The sequence below is a fragment of the Vidua chalybeata genome, chromosome 4 (assembly GCF_026979565.1).
Source record: "Vidua chalybeata isolate OUT-0048 chromosome 4, bVidCha1 merged haplotype, whole genome shotgun sequence".
NCBI classification, from domain to species: Eukaryota; Metazoa; Chordata; class Aves; order Passeriformes; family Viduidae; genus Vidua; species Vidua chalybeata.
Genome location: NC_071533.1, coordinates 67,192,907 through 67,207,792, shown reverse-complemented (window position 1 = coordinate 67,207,792; position 14,886 = coordinate 67,192,907). Strand labels below are relative to the sequence as shown.

Sequence of the window (14,886 nt, the reverse complement as noted above, 5' to 3'; positions counted from 1 at the left end):
ATTCAAGATGCCAGTAAAGCAATCTTTTCCACTGCAGGGCTGAGATAAGGCTCATGCATAAAGAGATCTCAACCCTGCTGTTAAGACAACATAAGCAAGACAACTATCTACAACTCAAAGTTGGTTTTTAGTCTCTCCCTTGTCAGTTTCTCTGAAGGACTTGTATATTTGCTGACTGTTAACAAGTCAAAGTAGAATATTAATGATGGTACTACTTGCAGTCTCAACACAGGACAACCATTACTACTTTTATTTCAGAATGTTTATAGTCTTGAGAATAATTTCCTAAAAATTATTCTACTACATCCTTTATCTTTAGCAGATACTATTCTTCCAAACACCTCCCCAGGAACAATAGTTTCAGCTCACCTGTACCTAATTTTTACTAACAAACTTTCCTCTGGTGCTCAATAATTCAACCATCTCATTTACATTCTGCCCAATTCCTCCTTTATTTAAGATTAGCAGTGATGTGCTTCTGTTAACCAGCAAGATTTATGCCAGACATTCCTGCAACTCCTTGCACAAAGTTCATGCTCAAAAGAAGAAATGGAAACTATTCCAGGTTATCCCCAAAATCAACATGAAACTGAAGTTTGCATTTTGATGACATTACCCTGATGCATCCTAAATATCAAGATAAGATATTCATCTTTCATCTCTACAAAGCTAGTCAAGGTTACCTGGATGGGTGTCAAGAGGTCTTTAGAAAGGAAAACACATTTCTCTTCACCCAGGTAGCGCACTGAAACCAGTGATCCCATTCCAGCTTTGTCCACTAAGGACTTGTAGGTCTAAAAAAAGTGATAAACATGTTCTCAGAAACAGAGCAAGAAGATCTCATCACTCATCATTTGCATTAAAAAAATTACTTTAATTTTCCTTCTATTTCTCTGTTAAGTTACCACATCTATATGCAACTCTTGAAAACAAAGCTTGTTTTCAAAAAAACTTCTATTACACACCTAATGAAAGTTACTGGAATCCACTTGAAATTAATTTCCTGTATCAGAATGAATTAGGAATTCAGTGCAGGTGGCTATCATTAGCAATTAATCATTCATGTCCACATGAAAAATTTATTAATGTAATAATTCTAATTGCAGATTAGATATTACTAGATATTATTAGATATTACTAATAAACCTCTTTATGGTAGACTGGGGAAATAGCTAGCAAATCAATGAATGTCTGCAGCATAGGTTACATCAAAACTTGTGCAACCCTGATAACACACTGAAACTTAGGTACATGTGATGATTTGGACAGCCTTATACTTGTTGTAACACAGCAGTGCAATGATGAAGTTGTGTTCAGGTATACCAAAGGCTTTAAAAACAGACAAGAAACAAAAATTTCCCTTAAAAGCTTCTGAACACTTCCTAATGTGCTCAAAATTAAATTTTGTCTAGTGATAGTACCAGATATGAGAGGACAAGCACCAGGAGACTGGAACAACAGAAGTGGCAAGAGTAACTCCTCCCTGCCTGAAAGGTTTGATCGTGCCCCACTTAAAAAAAGTCATTCTGATAGAAGAAGGCCTTTTTTTGATCAGTCCTCCAAAAACCCAAACAGATACTCTTTCTTGTCTTCACCTCAGGACAGCACTGGCAGAGGGACAAGATCCCTACATGAGGGACAAGAGTCTCTACAGGAGTAACTGGGCATTGTAAGAGTTCTACAAAGCTACTCCATTTGTCAGAAACACACTCTCCCATACACTTGAACCAGTAAGTTGTGATCAAGTTTCAAATAAATGAATCCACACACCTCTTTTGTGACCTCTGCTTCCCTACCCTGTGTGATGATAAAGGGAGAAAAAGGTTTTTTGCCAAGACAAGATCCAGGACTGGCCTACATTTGATCCTACATCTTCCTTTGCTAAATGAGCTTTGAAACATGTATCCTGCATGAACTGACACGTTAAACACTTCAGAAGGAAAACCTTATACCAAAACTGAAGACAAGTGTCCAGTAAGAACTATTCAGATACTTGGAAATGGACAACAGCTAAGTTTAAATATTAAGGTTTTCAGAACAATTTCTGGTAGATTTTGCTGATATTAATGCACAGCTCAGGAATAAGGATTTATATTTCTATTTCCTCTCCATTCTATTGGGGCCTACTTCCAATAAGTAGCTGCTTAGATTAGCTTTGCTTAAGAAAGAAAGACCAGCTAAAATGCAGCAATATGAATTACAATGCATTGGTATGAATTACTTCAGACCTAGCAAAGTTAATAGTATTAAAACACAGACTACAGCTTCAGCATAATTCATGTTCAGCAAGTTTACATGTTTGCATTTTCACTTATCTCGCTACTTTCTTGAGCAGCAATATTCAAAGTAGTCAAGTACAACTATACTGGCTGAATACATTAAGCAATGTTCCCTGATCACCTCCCCTAGCTAATTTGCCTATTCAGCCATGCATGGCAGGTACAGAAAGCTTAGTTCTCTCCTTGTACAGTATAGCTCAGCTTTTTGTATGCAGAAAATCTAAATCTCACAAATCACTCGTACCAGGCAGGCATCACAAAAAAGTAATCTGAATTATTTTTGTCTCAGGACCAAGAATCACCATAGCATTAACTTGAGGCAGAGTCAAAAACATAGGCTATCCTTAGAAACCTATCATTTACACTTTTTCTCTCTATTTTGAGAGGAATTTCATGGAAGAAGAAACAAAACACAAGACTACAGGGAGAATGGATTAACAACGTACAGAACAGGGGTTTGAGAGAGAAGCAAAGTCATAAAAACACATCCTTGTGTCCACCAACTTCAAATGCTGCTGAGCTCTGTCAGTTTGAGCTGCACAAAGAGATTTTCTCCCTTCCCCAGGAATGAGGCTGCACTGGAGAAATTCACACTGGTGACAATGCTGTCCCAGAAGGTGGAACTGCAGAACTGCAGAACCAAAGTGACTCAAGCCAAGAGTGTACTTGCCATTGCAGGCCACTGGACAGGAGGCATGGACTGGGTTTTTCTTTCAGCCAGCACCAGCTTTTGCTCCACCAGGAACGCTATCATCATCCGGCTGTAGACTTCTATCCATCTTCGCTTTTCCCATGATTCATCATCAAATTCTACACAAATCTACAGAAAGGAAGCAAAGTGAGTGACAATCTATAAAATTCAGGCACGTTCAACATGGAAAAGATAAACCCATCAATTTACTCAAAAATAAAAAAATCATTAAATGTACTTATAATTCCAGCACGATTATTGCCTGTCACATAATCAAGCAATCACTAAAGCATCCCAGGTTGAGCCAGTATTTTATAAGTGACAGTCAATGTTAATTGGTTCATCATTACTCACATAAAATAATAGTATTTACATTTAACTTTACAACTTCCTAGCTCAGAAAGTTTTATGCTGCTTAAAGATAGTTAAATATGTTAACATTGTCACTGGTGTTTATAAGCAGGGAAAAATATACACACACACCCCTAAAAAAGTCCACTAAAGCTAAAGGGACTGCCTACAGTAGTGGCACAAGGATTTTCCATAAACTCTAGAGCACCGGAATAAACAAGATGGTTTTTTTCCAGAAACATTTTAAAAATGCCAATCCCAAAAAATAATTTCAGCCAATTTACTGAAAGCACAAATGACAGTAGGACGTAAAAGAGATCAAATTATCTGATGTGAAGATCACTTCCTGACTTCTTTTAACTGTTATTTATCCTTGTGAATTTCAGAAAAAACTATGCAGATTTTTCAAAAGGAAAACAATTTCATGGCAAAAATATGATGGCTTCACCAACGTCTTTGGGATAGCATTACCCTAATTTCAAAGGCAGCATGGGAGATAAGCAAAATATTGGGAAACACCACAAATACAACTTGGCCTGAATACAGGAATTGGAACATCTTGGTAGAGGAATCTACTCTTGGCAAAATCTTTCCCTCTTTCCAAAAAACACAGCAATCCAGCCTAACTACATTTAACAAACAGCACAGAAATCTCAATTGAGTGAATCTCAGAAACATTTCCTGGTGTTTTATCATCCCTCTCAGGGGAAAGGCAAGTGAAAACATGCACACAAACAGCATTACCACAGCCAGGAGTCATCAAACTAATGGGTGCAGAAATGAACTTGGTAATTTTGAGGTGCACAGAAACAATTAAAGAGATAAGCAAATAACAACCAGAACCAGAATGGCTTGTTTTGTCTACTGCATCAACACTACACACACAGGAAAACACAGCTGAGAAAAATCATTTCAACAGCAGTTGACAGTTCTTCCATACAAAATAAAAATTGAAAGAAATATTTCTACTCTTTTACAGGAGAAATATTTAATCCCCCCTCTGAGTCCTTTATTATTTCGGGTCTATCAAGCTTGCACAGAACTCTGAAAGGAAAGGAGATGGGATGTGTTTTGGTACAAAGCTCTCCACAGCTCCATTGCCCACTCTACAACTCCTTTAACACTTCAACTGGAGAACACATCAAGTCAATCACTTCTGGCAGAACCGTAACCAGCTACAAAACTCACAATAGAGACCCCATCAGCACCTGCTTCTTCTCCTTTGCGGACAAAGTCCCTAAATGTTTCCTGCACCAAGAACCTCCTCCTCACTACCAGCACGGCACAGGGCACAGCCCCGCGCCCAAAAATGGACAAAGCTCCACCCCTGCCGCAGATCCACAACAACAAGCGGACAAGAAAGTTTACGCCTTCAAGAAAGAGTTAGAAACATCCAAAGTTTCGTTTTGTTTGACAAGTAAGTCAGTTAATCAGAGGTCACTAAGTTCTCATTACCAAAAAAGAGGAAAGGATACAGTCAAAATGGAAAGATGGTGCTGTTCTTGCTGTCACAGGACAGCCATCGAAGTCTTCTGTAGAAACAAGCACAAGATGCCGCTGCTACAATGGAGTTTTGCCCTTGGGGAGCAAGCACTCAGTCGATACTCTAGTAAGTGTCCAGACATGGCTGAATACTTCTAATGACTACAGTTGCCAAATAAAGCCCCTTAACAACTTCACAGCCAAACCGTAAACTCAGCTTGACTCCCACACAAAATACACAGCTAACCAATTACACCACGCTTGCAATAACTATGTGTTCAAAAACCCACTTGGTAATCATTAATAAGAAGAGGCCACCATGCAAGAAGAGTCCGAGAGACCTCCAGCACCAGGCATGAATTTGGTGTCATTTTAAAACCTAAGTAGTTGTTCACCACCAGCTGCTCCAAAGAGCAGGAAAGAAAAGTCACCAACCCCAACAGCATTGGAGGGTTTCGGTTTCAACTCTGGGGGCAAAAAACTGTTCACAGCTAGCAAGACCTTAAATTACCTTTAGGAAATAAACCATAGGAACAGTGGGTGCGGTAAAAACCTGTTTTACAAAATGCCGGTGGAAGAAAGCACATTTATAATTAGTTAAGAGGTAATTTGCGGGATTAGTACAAGCACATGGGGGACTCGGGCAGGGGCGCACGTTTCCAAACGAGTCGGCCAAGACGCCGTCTGCTCTGCCCCGAGAGCAGCATGGGCACACACGTGTACACACAGCCACACCAACTTCCCCGGCCACACTCTCGATTTAGCAGGGCTCTCTGAAAGTTCCCGGTTACCTTCAGGTCTTGTTTGGAAATGTCCGTGTGTGACACAGCCCGGATCCTGCCCGACTTCCAGGGCCATTCCGAGATGAGGCTGGCGTCCCACGTCCTGTCCTCCTCTTCCGACAGGCAGAGGAACCTCTTCCCTACGAGCAGCGACCAGCTCCCCTCGAGCCTCAGCACCATTTTAACTCATCGGGAGGCCTTCAGCGAGGAAAGCGACGGAAGGAGGAGAGAAACACACAGGGCAGGGCAGTGAGCGCTTCCTCCTTCCTCTCCCGGCCGCCGCCCCCGCTTCTCCAAGCGGCTCCAGCCGGACCCCCGGACACCCACAGGTCGCCCCCCCACCCACGGTCCTGTTAATCACTTCTCGGCGAGGGTGGGTGGAAGGAAACACCAGAAGGTATTTCCAGAATGGCTGCAGCGCAGCTCCTGGCCATTCCCACCCCCGCCGCCTCTTTGTTTCCTCCTCCGAGGAGTAAGAGCGCCGGGCGGCAGCCGAAGGGAAGGAGAAGGCGACCAGGCCAAGCTCCTTCCCCCTCACCAACACCCCAGCCTGCCCACCCGGGCAGACCTCCAGCCCTGCCCCTGCCCTCACCTGCTCCCCCCCGGCCCCGCTGCCGGCGCACCCTGCAGTCACACCGGGCACGGGTCCCGCTCCCCTCCACCCCCCCGCGCCGACCGCCACCGCGGCCAAGCGACACTGCCGGAGCCGCGCCGCGCACACGCCCCCTCACCCGTGCGCGCGCCCCCGTCCCGCGACCCTATTGGCTACGCCGCGCCAGCGGGGCGGGGCCGGCAGCGAGTCTCCCGCCGCGATTGGCCCTGAGGGGCGGGGCCCGCGCGCCCGGCCACACCCCTGAAACCGTTGCTCAGCAGATGGCGGATTAAAAAAAAAAAAAAGAAACTATATATCCTTCCGCTTGAGCTTCGAGAGAAGGAGTCCCTCGGGGCCAGCCCGCGGAGCGCCCGCAGCCGAGCCCCAAGGGAGGCACGAGCGCGCTCTGGGCCGCGGTGCCTCTCTAGGTCCGTGTTCCGGCCTCGGGAGCGCCGAGCCTCCAGCTATGGGAACTGCCTTTAGAGACGGCGGAGGGATCGAAGCGGGCCCAGCGGGCGTGATACGGTCCCTTATACGTGCAGCTCGCGGCGTACTCAGATATAGCACAGGGGGCGGTGGCACCTGCGGGGTTGTTCTGCGCATGCGCACGGGGCGGGACCAGCACCAGCGGGTGCCTCAGGGGCCGCCATCTTGTCATGCTGAGGGAATGGGGGAAGGTAGGCCCTGCGGGGCAGGGGACAGGGCACAGGGTGAACTATCACAAAATAACAGTGTGCCCGAGGTTCCTGGGGAGGGTGGCAGACTGTGGAGGCGCTCCAGTTGTGGTCAGTGGTGGTTGTGTAGTTACATCTAAAAGCAAATGGCTTCCAGCAGCTCACGCCTTTGACATGCGACCTGTGTGTTCTTAAATGTAACAAGGCAAGATGACAGAATCATAATTGGTTTGGGTTGGAAGGGTTCTAGTGCCTTGCTGCCCTGACAGGGAAGAAATTTTTTCCTTATAGCTAATCTAAACATATTGCCTTTCAGTTTAAAGCCATTCCCAATGAGAACCAAGGAGTTAAACAGAGAATATGACGTGATCTGGGTGATGGTGTTCAGCAGTGACCCAAAAAGACACATGTACTCCTCTACTCTAAGACTTTCCCACCAGAGCACATGGGAGGAAAAGACCACAAGTGCAGAAAGTACCCAAGGCAAAGAAGCTGTTGACTCATCCAGTTTACTAAAATCTCACGGTGCTCAGCTTGTGCTTTCTCCAGGGTTCCTTCCATCGCCAGAGATGGGTGAGCTTCAAAAACCCCCATCAGAGAGCACTGTGACATTCCTGCCGTGTTGTGGTCTCATCCTCCATTTTCTCCAAGAATCCATTTCCACCTTTAGTTTAAATGTATTTTTAAAGCCTTTCCCACCAATTTGCTTTCACTGATCATTTGCTTACTACATTTAAACAAACTCATTCATACATGAAATCAAAAGGCACAAAAAATTCCTCATGTGCTATGATGAGGAAATTGCTGTCTTACTCCATGGAAATCAGACAGTCCAATTTCTTTTACAACTGTAGACAATCTCCAATGATTTCTATCAGTGAGATGAACTTAGTAATTGCTACAATTTTCAGCAGGGAGAAACAAAAGAAATAAAACTGAATAATAAAAAAATGATAGATCGGCAACTGTGTGCAGTCTGAAGAGCCACTCGTTAGCTGGCACTGAAAGAAAAAACAGGTATGTTTGCTTCTCAGATTTGAATATTTACTATATACACCAGACCTGCAAGGTGGAATTTGTGATAAGATGTCGTATAAAGCAAGCTAGATGTGAAACTACCAAATTATTTGTTTCATCGCAGACTTTAGGCTCGTGTAGCAGCGGCTGTACAATTGACACATCACACCATGTAGGTGTTGCATAATCTCATTATTTAAAGCCCTTAGATTTTCTGCAGAGAGAACACTTTGCCTCAAAGAGTAGATGATTAATACATGCAGGAAGAGGGATGTCAGGCTATAATGAAGCAATATTAGTCAGTGTAATAGATCAAGCTGTTGGTAGCACTCCAGTTGCCTAATAGTATTTTTTTTCACGTTAGCATCAGAATAAAGGAAGGCTCTAAGGAGAGATTTGATGACAACAATAGTTTAGTGAATGAGCAGCTCCCACATGCAAAGAGTGGCACGGAGGCTGGTCAAAGGTGTTATAAAATTTAATGGTTTGGGTAGGTCCTGGCCTGGAAGGCGGGGAGTACAGAGTGACACAGTCCATGAATGCCCTTGAACATGAACTTATACAGAAAGGATGCTAAAAGATTATGTGATCAAAAAGCATTTTATGTGAATGTAGATAAAATAAAATGAATTGGCAGAGAACAGAAGAGAAGATGAGGAAGCAGAGCACAAGTTGACAGAAGCCTGGGACAAAACTCAGTCATCCAGAGTACAAACAGTCTTTCAAAATCCTGAAAGAGTAGAGGTATTCAAATGTCACACTATGATACAAAATAACTCACGTACTCACTTAAGATGTAAAAGAAGAAAAAGAGTAAAAGGAGGGAACTTTATTTTTGATTTTGTAATATTTAGAATTCTAAAAGTGATAGTGGATTGGAGGATGAAATTGCCACCTCTCCAACTACACTGGTTAAACTAACAGTCTATCAATTCGCTCCTCCCACAAAGAAGAATGTAAAACAATCATTATTTACGTGAACAGTGTGTGAGAACTCTAGTAGAAATATGTAAACATCAGAAGGTATAGAAAACTTTTAAAAGAACTTTAAAACTTTTAAAAGAACAGGGCAACATTCAAACCCTAGGGGCTAAGTAGAAGCCACACAACTGAAGACTTTTTGCTTTTGAAACAGAGAAAGTAATTAGCTACTTGCTTCCGTTCTCTAGGATTCTTCATTTCTTGAAATTAAATAAGGACCAAATATCTTTCTTAAATTATCTTGCTTCTTTAAATGTTATAGGTTAAAGGTAGCCAGTAAAGTGTTGGATCAAAAAGTGAAATACATAAAATATAAAATTATGACTCTAGACATCTCTGAATTTGCTGCAATATTTAAGAACTTGTTTCTCAGTATGACAACCATAAAATACAGGATAAAAGTAATGTTGTTTTTCTTAACTGCTTTTTTATCACCACTCGCAATAGTCTCCACAAAAACTAATGTCTGTTAGCAATATTTTGTGTGTATTTGCCCACCTTCAGTGTGTCAAGGAAAACATCAAAATGTTCATAAATAAGTTTCAGGCTAACCCTATGATAATGGCACAGGTGCAGTTGTCTCGCTCTGCATTATTTACCTCTGGAAAACTCAATGACTGTTGAAGTACCTGCAAAACAAAGCAGTGCAGTAAATAAGCAGAACTGATTGAACCTCAAAACAGCAGGTTTCAGCCTGTTCTTCTGCCTGCATGAAGTCTTGAGCATATTTTTTCCAGCTGGCCCTACCTTCTGCATTGAACTGGTAATAGGTAAGCCTTTAGCTCCTATGTGAGAAAGGAGTAATCTCTGCAAACAAGAGCTCTTTAAACAATAACTTCAGAACACACTTCAATAAATTCTTCCTTTCAGCCACCATTAAGTAACAGAAAATTTATCTTGTGTGAGGTATCACTAGGAAAAACAGCAGAAGAGGCTTTGAGGTTTGAATTTAATTATTTGAATTTAACAGTTCAGTTTAGATTGGAATTTAGCAATAAAACTCAATAGTCAGTTTTATGCCTAAACAATTGCACATTCAGGCATTTACGCCTACCTCTCTGCATATAAAATCTGGATGTGCTATTCAAATATTTGTGCTTGAAAATTGGCCTCCCACTACCTAGAAGTATTTGATGTCACAGAGACTTTACAAGAAAGGGATGTTTCAGTCAGAAAAGGGGCTCTAGATAACTGTCCTGGCACTGTGTTCTCCAAAGATGTTTTCCATACAAGGGAGCGGATTGTTTTTCAGGGCTCTCCTGCATTTCCAGGTTAAACCTACCAGTGTGTGTGCAGCTACAACAAGCAATGATCAGTGCAGGATGTTATGGACCTGTTTTTTTAAATCTCTACTGTGGTGACATTTAAGGGTCTCCATTCTCAATCAAAGGCCCTTTGAAGAGGGGGCTGTACAAGCACAGAAGAGGAACATGGAGTCCTTTATATTCTAGTGATTAATGATGGAGGTGTGAGGGTGTGTAATTAAAGTTGGAAGTCCTTATGGCCAGGCTATGAAACTACCAGCTGTGCTGATAGCATGGTGCCAATAGCACCAGGGCTGTGGGTTTGATCATTGTATGGGATATTCACTTAAGAGCTGCACCTGGTGATCCTTGTGGGTCCCTTCCAACCCAGAATATTCTGTGAACTGGAAGCAGAACTTTGGGAGATAACCCATTAGTTCATTTCTCCAATATGTCTTGAGATATGGTGCTGAAGAATGAGCAAAAACTACCAGAAACTTTCTTATCAGCACCAAACTGATGTAGTTAAATGACTCCTTAAGTAGCTAATGTAGATCCATGGTATCCAACCTAGCTCTAGTTATAGCAGGAAAAGAGAAAAGCTCCTTACTGAGGTACAGCCTCGTTACCTCAGCACACCTCACTTGGATCAGCTTTGCAAGAGTGGCAGGACTGGTTTCCAGGTCCTTTTTTCAGTGATTATCTCTTTACCATAAGTTAAAATAAAATAATTCATGTCATACATTAGTTAATATTTTCTCACTGTCTGAAGCTGAAGGAAGCACATATTTTGATACAAAGTACATTTTAATTTTATGCAATTAAGTTTACTTGCTGAAGGAAAAACTATGAGAAATGCTGACCTACTCTTTTCCACTCCCATCCATATTCTGCGGTGGGAACTGGCTTTTGCTAGTGATGTGTTAGTAGGATTTCAATTTTTTATCCCAACTGTAGAAACAGGAAATTTTGAGAAGACTCTTAGGATGATAAATCAGGATCAATTATTAAATTTTAATTGACTATTAATTTAACATTTAATTATTTAATTGTGTGTTAAGTATTATCTGGAGATTGGAATTAGGTATTAAATTTTGCAGATTAATTCTGAAGTTAAATTAGTATTTATAGATAGAGTGATGCAATAACATTTACAAAGTAACCCTGAACAAGCATTATACATAAAGTGTGGTGAGTAATTCTGTGCTGGTTTTGTTTTTCCTTGACTGCTTCAGAAGAAGAAGGCCTGTTGTGTAAGAAAAAAGCTATTTCCCCTCAGGTAATAATACATTATCAGTTAATAATTCAAAGGGTTTGGGGTATCATTCTTTAATAAAATAATGCAAATCAATATTATCTTGATGGATATATTTGAACCACATCGTAGGAACTACCACCACAGCAGGAATGTCTTGGTGATGTACAAAGGGAGATATTGAAAGGTGGGTAAAGAGATACAGTGAACTTTAAGCAACATTGTTTAATGATCTGAGGAGAGTTGTTCTTTGTTAATTAGCCTAACCTCCAGAAGCCTCACACCAAAACTGCAAACAGAACATGTTACTCATGTTTTGTTACTTAATAATATCCAGGCTCTTCCACCATTGAAACAACATAACCTGGCTTTGGCAAAGTTAGACTTCACACCATTTCCTGCCAGTGCCGGAGACATTCTTTTGGCTTATTTCAAGTCCCTCCTGCTCTTTATTTTTAGAGATCTGTTTTGTGAAAGCGTGTCTTCCCTTGGGAGAAAACTTTCTCTTGTAGATCTGACAGATTTCAGCAGCTTGGGCTGCTGGGCATGTGCAGGTGTTAGGTCAGTGAGTCCTAGACTGGGGATAGAAATTGTTATAATTTTAAACTAAAACTAAACTACCCTCCTACGTACTTTTCTAAGAACATTTGGACTAAATTCACACTGCTGCTTTTGATTATTCAAATCCACATCTTGGAAGTTCTCTTTCAGCCTCTGTAATTTAATGCCGTTTTTGACAAAATAGTGAACATTTGAGAAGTAGTGATCCTTGAGTTACGAGTATGTGCAATTTGGACAAGAACTTTGACTGTTGTTGAATGTGTATTCACTTAAAAAAAGACTCAGCCTTTTGACTGGAGGGAGGACACAGTGGAGAGTGATCTCAGTGGGTGGTTGTACATGCATGAATCTTATTGATGGACTACAGATCCTTCCACCCCCTGCGGAGAACACCAGCTCTCTTGGCTCTAGTTTTTCTGTCCTGTCACTCACCAACTTGCCCTTGAACTGCAGCAATAAATGTATTTTGTGGTTTACCTGCTACTGCAGTAACTGATTCCAGTGGAAAAGTGCAGTAACTTTTCACATCAAGGGTCAACTGAGAAATAATTCCTTATTTTTTAAGAATTGTGCATATTGTGCTGATATAATGTTAACAAAGCTAAAAAAAAATTGAAACATTAATTAATTAATTTCTTAAGAAATATTAAGATACCAGATATTGGTGAATATAGAAGTGGGAATATTTAGAAGTTGTATATTGCTAAATGTGACCTACTTGGTACAGCACAGAACTGGGAGCCAGTTCTGGAATCTAGCACTATGTGTGTCATAAGGCAGATCATTTAATTCACCTCATTTCTCTGTAAATGGGGATAACAATAATCATTCTTATGAATTGCTTTGTGTTGTGCACCTGAAAGATGATGAGTTTTATAGCTATTAATTAAACATTATTTTAATCTTCAAATTTACTTTCCCTGTTAAACTTTAATAAGTGTTTATGCTCCCTTAATGCCAGAGAGGAAAAAAAGCATGATTGTGAAGCAGCTGCTGAGAATTTCTCCCTGAAGATATTAAATTGGGATTGAGTCATCGCTGAGTTTTAGATAAAGGGGCAATGCAAGAAATAATATGTGAGAGTTGAAATTTTGATATAAATGTATTCAAAGCAGAATCAGCTGACACCCCAGTTCCATCAAACTGCCATCCATCCCCCAGTACCCTCTGTCCAGAAATTGGAAATAGGCATTGTAATTTCTCTTTAGCTTAGAGCAAATGTAACAGTATTGCTTAAAAATAGTTACAGCTGTAGGTTACAGACTGTTCCTGTTGTTCTCTCAGTGTCAGCTCTCCTGCCATGTGCAGAGGTCTCTGCATCTCCACCCAGCCCAGGAGAAGGGGGCACTGGGCAGTTCTGGGGCCACTGGGATTGCAGTGGACTGCCTGCAGTGCAGCTGGGCATTGGCACTGGTAATTATCTCACTCACTGTATTTATCATTGTAAACCACTTAGTGATTTTCTACTCCTCTCTGTGAAGTTCTCTAAGTCAACTACATGTTAGTGAAACTTTAGAGTGTCTTTTCCCTGGTATCTCTTCACAGCTGTCAGAGATTAATGGCTGCTCTCCAAACCCTGGGCTTTGATGGTAGAGGTTTGTGTCTAAAATTAAAGCAGTGGTTCTAAAGCAGATTCCTAACTCCAGTGAAACTAGGAATTTAATCCACTGATTTAAGAGATCATATGTCAGCCCTGTCTTCTTGTTAGAGGAAGATTGCAATCTGTCCTGTCTCTTGTCTATTCTGAAAAGCATAAAAAGGTAAATTTGAACTTTTCCTGCTTCCCAATATCTACTGCCCTAAATAGCATAATTGCAGGTCTTTTCAAAAATGGAAATTACATTTTCCAGTTTCCTATGCAGAGAAACTTCTGCTGTGGCATAGGTTTCTATTGCTGGTTTTTACTCTTATTTCCTATACATAATTTATCACATAATAAAATTTACATCTGCAATTTTCTAATGAGAATATAAGAAACACAGCCAAGTTACTCCAGGCTGTCTCTGTTGTTTGACAAACTTGGACACATAAACAGTGAGGAGTAGCTTAAAACCTGTATGTTTACAGGTTGGGGTAACTGGAGACAGATTTGTTTCAAAAACAAGTAGGGAAATATTTGAGGTTATTGAAATAATTAGTAAGGCTGAAATTATAAATGATGTACTGGGGAAAAAATAGATCATTGGAGGACTGCATTGGAGGATTTTAGCAGGCATGGTTGTACATCAGGTGTTGGGCTCCCTGACTCACTCCATGAGATGATTAGCATTGTGCCTCTGGTTGCAGCAGAGGTTGGATGTATCTCACTTTGTATAACATGTAGGTCACAATCTGACAGCACAGAAAATATGCATTTAATGAACTTCATCCACCAGCAGGCATCTCATTGTCTAAGCCTACTCTGCAGAGAGTGAAGAGAAGCATCTCCAGAAGGAGATTAATACTAAAATAGATGTCTAGAATAAGTGGGACAAATTATCCCTCAGAGATGTCTGATCTTCCTCTTTTGCTGTAGAGGTATCTAATTATTGACTTATGTTCTACCCTTTCTGCTAGAGTAAATGCTGAGCTAGATACAAACGTGAAGTGGGGTGGTGTCTGTGCTACTCTGTTTTACACATTGTTGCCCAAATTAGACAGGCATTGAAGTTCTGGGGTTTTTTTTCTTTGTCAGAAGCTACTGCAATGAATGCTGGTATGGGGCACTGATGAGCTAATGAGCAGTACAGTGTATGCTCAGCTCTCACAGGTTTCCTGTGGTACAGGTGACCTTATGATCATTAGAAGAATAATGTCTATAGAAAGGGATCACAGGAATTGGTTGTGGGTTTAAAGGATCTTTTAAAGAAGAAGAAAAATGAAAGCTTTATTCTTCAAGTTCATTATTTTATCAGACTCTTTTAAACACATATAATGTTTTTACACAAAGAATGCAAAATCACGACTCCAAGCTATAAAAGATACATATAAAAGTTTA

At 41.1% G+C, this 14,886-nt stretch overlaps 1 protein-coding gene and 1 long non-coding RNA gene across 5 annotated transcripts in view; one reads left to right on the top strand and one right to left on the bottom strand.

The window, feature by feature from the left end:
- The window catches only part of KDM3A (lysine demethylase 3A), a 29,122-nt gene extending 22,785 nt beyond the window's left edge, over positions 1–6,337 (bottom strand). For 2 of the 4 annotated variants that reach the window (XM_053940422.1, XM_053940425.1), the window contains exons 1-3: positions 5,595–5,857; positions 2,950–3,099; positions 684–794 (exon numbers count right to left, since the gene is read on the bottom strand). In XM_053940422.1, the coding sequence (XP_053796397.1) occupies positions 684–794; positions 2,950–3,099; positions 5,595–5,765 (432 nt within the window). In that variant the 5' untranslated portion in view covers positions 5,766–5,857. Of the gene's footprint in view, positions 1–683; positions 795–2,949; positions 3,100–5,594; positions 5,858–6,177; positions 6,195–6,316 lie in introns of those variants that run through there. The other 2 variants (XM_053940423.1, XM_053940424.1) reach the window with 2 other exon arrangements.
- A 396-nt stretch (positions 6,338–6,733) lies between these two features.
- Positions 6,734–13,247, top strand: LOC128786563 (uncharacterized). The gene is made up of 5 exons (XR_008430338.1): positions 6,734–6,854; positions 7,168–7,868; positions 9,420–9,619; positions 11,329–11,372; positions 13,194–13,247. It is a non-coding gene; the product is annotated as an uncharacterized LOC128786563 (long non-coding RNA).
- Positions 13,248–14,886: the final 1,639 nt, after the last annotated feature.